The 8,534-nt window shown below is 35.9% G+C and overlaps 1 protein-coding gene across 1 annotated transcript; it reads left to right on the forward strand.

Moving 5' to 3' along the window:
- Positions 1–919: 919 nt before the first annotated feature.
- Positions 920–7,851, forward strand: LOC102793054 (butyrophilin subfamily 3 member A2-like). The gene is made up of 6 exons (XM_087838186.1): positions 920–986; positions 4,251–4,341; positions 4,537–4,878; positions 5,704–5,982; positions 6,071–6,190; positions 7,379–7,851. The coding sequence occupies exons 2-6, from the start codon at positions 4,260–4,262 to the stop codon at positions 7,849–7,851; spliced, it is 1,296 nt and encodes a 431-aa protein (XP_087694312.1). The 5' UTR covers positions 920–986; positions 4,251–4,259.
- The last annotated feature ends 683 nt before the right edge of the window (positions 7,852–8,534 follow it).

An 8,534-nucleotide genomic window follows, 5' to 3' on the forward strand; every position in this document is an offset into this window, starting at 1 on the left:
TCTTGGATACCGACATGATGTCATGGCATGAACAGGTGTGGCAGTAATTAGGCCTGTGTGTGGTTCACTTTTTCACACAGGGGGCATGTAGGTTTGGATTCCCAGCTTAATATTAAACACCTTTATTTAGAAACTGCATTTTGTGTTTAATTACATTTTCTTTGTCTAAATTTGTTTGATGATCTGAAACATTTAAGTGTGACAAACATACAAAAAAATAGGAATTCAGGATGGGGGCCAAAACTTTTTCACACCACTGTACATTATGCTACGTACATTATACTCTAATACCTACATTCATTACAATAGTATGCTTATTGCTATTTTCAACCACACTATGGTATAAAACAAGCTATTATGTAATAAGTGCCTGTTTTCTTGTTGTTTTTTCTGTCATTATCACATTTATCCATGATTAGATCAGGTACCCTGACATCTTCATACACTGAAACAAATAAACATAAGACACCAATGTATACACATGGTCCAAATTCACAAACACAAACTCAGGGAGACAAACAAAGCACCAGGGTAACGACACAGGAAATAAACCTAGAACTGGAAACCCTGACAATGAAACCTACATACTAATAAAGATAACCATGAAGCAATTAAACATCAGATCAGCTAATAATAATAAACATAATGCCAAACACAAAACGCTGGGTCAACAACCCAGCACCATGACAAAACCATTTTGAGCTCCTCTTTGGTTTACACATGATCTGAACTGATCTGATGCCGTATGCAATCAAGGTAAGCCATCCCTGTGTTAGTAATGCCCAGTGTTTATCTGATAAACATAAAGGGATGTGCAGCAATGAACGTTAGAAACCGGTCCAACCGGAGTGTCTGTTTTGCAGTAACTGGTTGATACTTGTCTGAGTTTTTGTTTCCTGCTCGGCTCCAGTGACTCATTTACCTTTGACAGCAACACTTTGGATCAGTTTGGATCACTGTGTCTGAGTCTAGGGTCTTTATCTGTGGTAAGTCTTTATGTTTATTTGTTTGTTTGGTTTCTTTTTTGTTTGTTTTGTTTTTCTTTTGAGTCAGAGAACAAGTAGGAATCTTTGCCACAGATCTGGTTTGCCAGAGGTGGCAAACCAGATCTGGGCCACCAAAGGGCCGTCATTCTTTGCGGTATGTGGGCCATGTGTAAGCACATTGTGTGGGCCAGATCTGTGCCATATCAAATTTGCTATGTGGGAGACTGCTGCTGATTCGTGCAACATAAAAACAACAAATTAGTTGAAAAGGTTTTTATATGAAAATGGCTTCAGCTGTTTTTTAAAAGAATCAGTGGAGTCTGTACAGCAGACATTGGGGGTGATTAAATTCTTGGACATGTCAAAGAACAGAAACAAAATTGATTTGATTGGATTATTATTTTTTTGTTTAGTTTCTCTCGACACAAAAATGCCCCATTCATTTCCATTGAAACCACATTTTTAAATATCTCTTTAAATACTCTTGTAGTGTAAAACCATGCATTTGGTAATGTCAGCATTTTTTAAAAGAAAAGTAGTGATATTTTACATTTTTTCTGTTTTCCATCAGATTCAACCATTTTGCCATTGTAGGCTAATGCATGAAATTCTTGCCTTTTTTCCACTTATATTCTGGAGCCGTGTGATCACCAGGGCATGATTTATATGGATGTGTGTGTGAAACTATTTTTAGATCAACATCTGATTCATCAATGAGCACATTTATTATGCAAACTGCACCAACACAGAAAACTTCAACAAAAGATAAACACAACAGAACATATGAAATATGTATACATTTGAATCTGAAACATCCAGGCTTTGAATATGTGATGTATGTCCGTGTTTGGGAGAAAGAGATAAATGGATCTCTTCATGCGTAAGCAGAGTATCTTTATCATCCATCAGTTACAGTTAGTGACAGCTAGATATGATTCCTTTTTTTGGTGATCTTCTACAATTACTTAAAAATCTATCTTAACTGCCTCTCTCCTTGCTGTTTCCTGTTGTTCTTAATATGAGGCCCATAATAGTCTATGACACATCCTGAGTACATCCTGTTCTGCACAATTTTCAGTCTCGCTAAACAATCTAATGACCTATGACACAGTTTATAACTCAAAGGTGGCCTTTAATATACTGACCTGTTATTAAATGCATAAAACAAAATACACGGCAAATAAGCGCTAGAAAATATATTTTCCCAATAGTGTGTGTGTGTTGGTGGGGGTTGGGGGAATTGGGCGTGTACGAGAGAGCATGTATGTAAATCTGTAAATATGATGCCCACTGATCATTTAATGGGGTGAAAAAGATCATCTTAGCGGGATGTGTTTGATGTATGTTTGAAGAGGTGCTTAAGCCAAAACATGGCCTGTTGTTCAAAAAGAAAAATTGTTGTTAGTATGTATATGTACCTGGCTTGTCCACTGAATGAGGTAAATTCAAGCACATTAAAAGGTAACCAGACAGCACGTGTAGAAAGAAATATTCCAGTGTTTCTCTTTAAAAACCACACACCAATATTTAAAATTGCCAGTTATGCCGTGAGAGAGCTGAAGCTCTTTCACTCAGAAGAGAGAAACATTTTAAAGACCCAATGCAAATATAGCATGTAACAATTTTTTACACCCTTATCATTTCATTTGATGAAATGGGTCATCCAATTACTGAAGTGCTGTTCTTAAATACACACACCAAGAAAACCGTATGCACTATACACAGTGAGTTATATTTGACACCTTTGACGGACATAATGTCCTTGTTCACAACTCCTACACAAGGAATTCACAGCATGTAGGATGTTGAAGCACATTCATCATGTTAAAACACAGCTTTGACTTAAATGAACAAATGAATCAAATTGAAAGTTTAACAAAATTCCAACCCGTCCTCACTTTATGAAAAGAACTTACCTTTGATATCACGAACTATAAAGTCAACACGTGTTATTATTTAACAGAGGGTTGGGCTGAGAGTGCACATAGATTTATTACAACCTACTTTCTTTGAGCTATGGTGACTGTTTTGAGCAGTTCGACAGGTATGTAGACTTTTACCATAGAAAGCTAAACTGTAATCTTTTCCTTCTGTATTTATTTAGATTACTTAGCCTCAGTTTTCTAGTAGGTGCTTATAATACATAAAATCACATTGATCCCATTAGCATTAACAGTTAACAGAGGCACAAAGAGTGCTGTAAGCGTCAAGGAGCGAAAGTAACATAATTATTATTTCTGGATACTTGTACATTCATAAATATTTGAAATGTGTACTTTTGATTACATGCTGTTATTAGTTGCTACTTCCAGAGTTTACAATTTTTATATAAAATCTATATCTTCTATCAGCATTTTATAGACAGTAAGTCTATTAATTGCAAACAGGACAAAAGAAACCATGACCTATGCACAGACACAGCTTAATGGTTGAGGAGGACCTCATGGATATACTGAACTCAATGTTACTTGTGTCTCTTGTCTCTCTACTTTCATCGCTCTATTATTTTGATCTCTTTATAAGCAGTTACTGGTAAGAGTAGATGTTGGAATCAGACAATGAAAATGGGACAGAAAAGAATCACCAATGTTTTATCACTGTTTATCAACAAAAACTTACTTTTGTGCTAAATTTCACAGACTTAGATGTAGAACTTTTGTTGTCATTGTATAGTTGCTTGCACCATTAAATTATGTAACAAGACCGCAGGGTGTGAAAATAAAAGACAATATACAAAAGAAGAAGAAAGGAATACATAAACACTATGTACACTCAAATATAAATAATAAATAAATAAGGGTGGAAGGGCTATGAAAATTGCACATCTGCTAAAATATTGCACAAAGGAGAAAAAAAGGGAGACCTTTGATTTAGTAAAAAGTGCTTTTGTTATTTTGCTTTTAGTATAATGACTTCGTAAAGATGAGTAACTGGGCTGTGTCCAGATGACATGGTAGCTCTCATCAAGAGCTAAGAAAAAAAAGTCAACAATTCCCAGTTTGACTTTCAATTGAATGTCCAGATTTCCTGCAATGTTCTTGATCTCTGTTGTTACTGAGGAATGTGGAAAGGAGCGCATTTCTAAATGATTACAAATAAATTTAACATAAATAAATACTTTTTTCAAATGTGATATTACCATGACAGTCTACAAATCAGTCTTTCACTGTTTCATTTTTTTTCTATCAGAGAATGGCTTAATATAAAAGGTGTGTCTGTTGCTATGCCCCCCCCCCCCCCCCCCTTCCCCTTTTTTTGTTGCAGACATCTAGAATGAGACCTATAAAGAATAAACATCTCTTGGTTTTGCATCATGTTGTTGTCGTCCTCCTTTTTCTAACACAAACTTGTGGTGGTAAGTTGCACACAAACATTTATAAAATCCACAATTCATAGTGCTTTCCTGTAGTCTTACACAGAAGATGAAAACACACACTGTAACAGCACCAGTTTATGTTGATGTTGTTAAATAAATCAATTACACAGTTTGCTCAGACTGATCTTCACAATTACAAAACTGCTGAACTGTATGTGTCCCTAAATTTGTTAGGTCAGCATCAAATGATTGGTCCAACTCAGCCAGTAGTGGCCATGATTGGTGATGACATCATCTTGCCATGCCACCTGGAACCTGCTGTGGATGCTGTTGACCTGACTGTGGATTGGTCCAGAACTGACCTCAAACCTAGATCTGTCTATGTGAGGCGAGAGGGTGTGGAGCTTCTAACTGAGCAGAATCCATTGTACACAGGAAGAACATCAATCTCTGTCAACAAACTGCAGTGTGGAGACGTTTCACTGAAACTCTCCACAGTGCAACTCTCTGATGCAGGAACATACAAATGCCTTGTACCTAAATTTAATGAAGAAACTGTGGTGACGCTTGCTGTAGGTAAGTTTCATTTAATTTAGATTAATTTCTTCACTTTGCAATTTAGATGTGAAGAAAGACTTTAAGCAACATAGATATTGGGGGTCAAAGGGCACTCAGAATGACAAGAGGGATAAAGGAACACTTGGGTCAGCTACAATAGAAAGTGGATCATTCACAGAGACACATGAGTTTTATTCTGGGTAACCAAAATAGCTCTTACTTTGGCTAGAAAATACTTCTTGGACAGATATTTGGACTGAGCATAGTGACATAACATGACAAGGGAATGACTACAGAGTCACTGGCATTCTGGTTTTCTGGCCATTAGGGCACACAACCTGACCAGTGTAGCGCATGGAGCAGCTGGGTTATTAAGCAGTACAACTGGACAAATAAGAGAGATACATAACAAAAAACAAAAGTACTTAGAATCACAGGCGATTTGAGCACCCACTAAATGGGCTTTTTGCCAACCGAGGGGTATCTGGCCCCATGAGAAAAACACTTCAGCCAAGGAGGCCCTTTTACCAAGATGAACCAGAGGAAAGCTGATTTGACCAAGAACTACTTGGATAGATACAAGTAAATTTCAGCCTATATACAGGAACTTTGAAAAGAGAAAATGGAATAAATAAGTAAGATTATTAGAATTTTGACCAGTTAGATTGGCACAGTTGATGTCACATAGCATTGTGCCTCTCTATAAGCTTAAAAGGACAATTTGAGTTAAGGTCAATAAGAGAGAAATTTGGGCGAACTGTAACTATTTTAAGAATCTTTTTTTTAGATATATATTTTGGCCACTACATTTCAATATTTTGTCTTTCATTATTTTCTTTGCAGGTTCAGTTTCCTCACCAGTCATAGAACTCACCAATGTCAAAAATGAAATGGTGTTAGAGTGTAAATCTAATGGCTGGTATCCAGAGCCTCAGATGTTGTGGGTGTACAGTGAGGAAAAACCAATTTCTGTTGAACCTACAAAGAATGTCAGAGGTTCTGATGGCCTCTATACAGTCAGCAGTAAAGTGACTGTGGAGAAAGGACAGAGCTACAGCTTCACCTGCAAAGTTCAACAGAAGAATATCAGTCAAATCAAAGAGGCACACATCCATGTTTCAGGTAGAAATGCCTTTTTTTTATATCACACACATTAATTTTCAGTTACAGAAAGTAGAATCTAGAACATTTTGTCTCCTTGTATTCACAGGTGATCTCTTTATGGTCCAGTCTAATACTGCTGTTCACATTATCATCAACTTGGCTGTCTGTTTAATAAGCGTCGGGACAGTAGTAATCCTAATATGGAAATGTGGACAAAAGAAAACCAGTAAGTTCAAACTACATGGTACTTTTTACCCCAACGTCAAATTATCATCAGGCCTTTTTAATGTCTTGTTTTAGTGTAACTGCCTTTAAAATTAAGGGCTAAGAAGTACAAACGTGATTCAAGTAAAAATTACACAAACACATAAACAGTTATGTTAAAGGCGCTCGAGGGAAAACAGTGGATGGAGATTGCAGAAATTACAGCAATTTACTAGCAAAATTGGAGGCTCTCAGCAACTTTACTTTTATAAAGGAATATAACCCTGTGTCCTGTGTTGTAAAGAGATGTGTTAAGACATGCAGAGTTGGTCTCATCAGTGCAGACTAACTGAGATTGATTGCAAAATCTCGACTCTCTGTTTGCATTTATAAACTAAGCGTCAATTATTGGCAAGTGGTTGCCCGTCTGTCGGAGAGTAACTGGACTTCAAGTCAGACTGTGATTATTTGTTGGCAGTTTGCATCCCATTAGCAACCTGTGCAACTGCCTTGTGATCAGAAGTGAAGTATAGAACACCCTCAACCTCTAGAAGACCAACTGGTTGCCACAACCACCTGCTGAATGTGTAGAAATTCCACACGAGGAAGTTGCCTTGCTATTGTTTTCCTCTAGTGTGACTGAGACATTTTGGGGGCAAAGGTAAAAATATTTGAGGAAATCACCCACTGTAAATTATAGTTATAGCAACAATATAAATTAAAACTTTGTGCTTTATCCTTGTTATAGGAATTGTGACCAAAATGTCATGTTCTGACTCATTTACTCATATAAACAAAGCAGTGCAAGAAAATTAAATGTGAAAATTAGATATGCATGAATGTGTGTGATTTTGAATAAATTTGGCCAAACCTCTATGACTCACACGTAGCAGTTTCAGTACGTCTAATGTTATTTTAAATATCCATCATTAGTGATTTCTGAACATCTATTTTCACTGAATTTTGACATACATCTGAAAGTCAGTCCTTCTCAAGAGAAAACTTTTGTTCTAGACTCTACATTGTTGTAGGGTGGTAACACTGGTAATAGTGTCAGTCTCTATAGTAATGCTTCAAACTGTTTATTTCCATTTATATTTGATTATTGGTATAGTAAATTAATACTGTCAACACATGTGAACACATAAAAATGACTAATATGTTGTCCCTATTTTCCAAATAATTTTTTCCTGCAATTTTATTCACACAGAAATCAGCATACATGATGAGGATGAAAATGAACTACATCAAACAGAGATGGAGGAAAAATTACAGAGAGAACGTGAGGAAAAGAAAAGACTTGAAGAGGAGTTGCAGAACAAGGAGGAAGACTTAAAACATGTCAGACAAACCATTGAAAAACTGATGGAGCAGAAGACATTTCTGAAGAAGCAGAGAGAAAAACTCAACACACTACTGCAGGAGGACAAGACAGGGATGAAAGAGGTCATGAAAAAAGAGACAGAAAGCCCATTCTTTGACAAAGAGAAAAAAATGCATAAGCTTGTAGATAAAAAATCTGACCTGGAAAAGAGAACAGAAGTACATGAAGAACTGTTAAAGATGACAGAAAAGCTAATGGAGGAAACAGAGAACATTATAATCCAAATGACAGAAAGAAAGGGAAAGCTAGAAAAAGACAAGGAACAAATTATTAAACACTTGAGAGAAACAAAAAAATGAAAGAGATTTAGAAGAAACTGTCAGAGAAACAAGTGAAAAACAATGAACAGGTGTGTAAGTTTTTCTTTAATATATTTATTGCTAAAGTCACATGTACAAACTGTCGTGTTGTGTCTTCAGTTGTCACCCTAACCCGTTTTTTTGCTTTTCTTCCTCAGCGCAGGACAGAGTAACACGACAAATAAAACATAGATTTTGCTGTTTTTTTTCTCTTGCTGTCATTTTGCAATGTGATGCCTAATGTTTCTTTATTTGTTTGCTTTAAATTTATACTATATACATTTAAACAGGAAATGCAGTTTGACTGTATTTTATCATAGGAGATTTTGTTATGATAAAATGTATAAACATTTTTGTGATCCTTTAAATCTTTTGAAAGTAAGAATTACACTGTGAAAGCAAGAAGAAAATATGCTCTCTGTATTGTCATGAGACCTGGGGTAGAAAAAGATTAAAGTCCCCCATGGCCACCTCCACATCACAGCTAAGAGATATTAAAATTTCTTAATAGTCAGACTTATGTTAGTAAAAGTGATCAAAGTTCTAAAACAGAGCTTTCATCTATTTCCTAATAATTAAGCATTTTATTCTTAATCAAGATAAATAAAATACAAATGTAATCAATATATTAATGACAAACATAGTTTGACTAATAGAAATAACTGTTTAGTTCTGTGGTGAAA

The sequence above is a fragment of the Neolamprologus brichardi genome, chromosome 3 (genome assembly GCF_056152115.1).
Source record: "Neolamprologus brichardi isolate AB-2024 chromosome 3, ASM5615211v1, whole genome shotgun sequence".
NCBI classification, from domain to species: Eukaryota; Metazoa; Chordata; class Actinopteri; order Cichliformes; family Cichlidae; genus Neolamprologus; species Neolamprologus brichardi.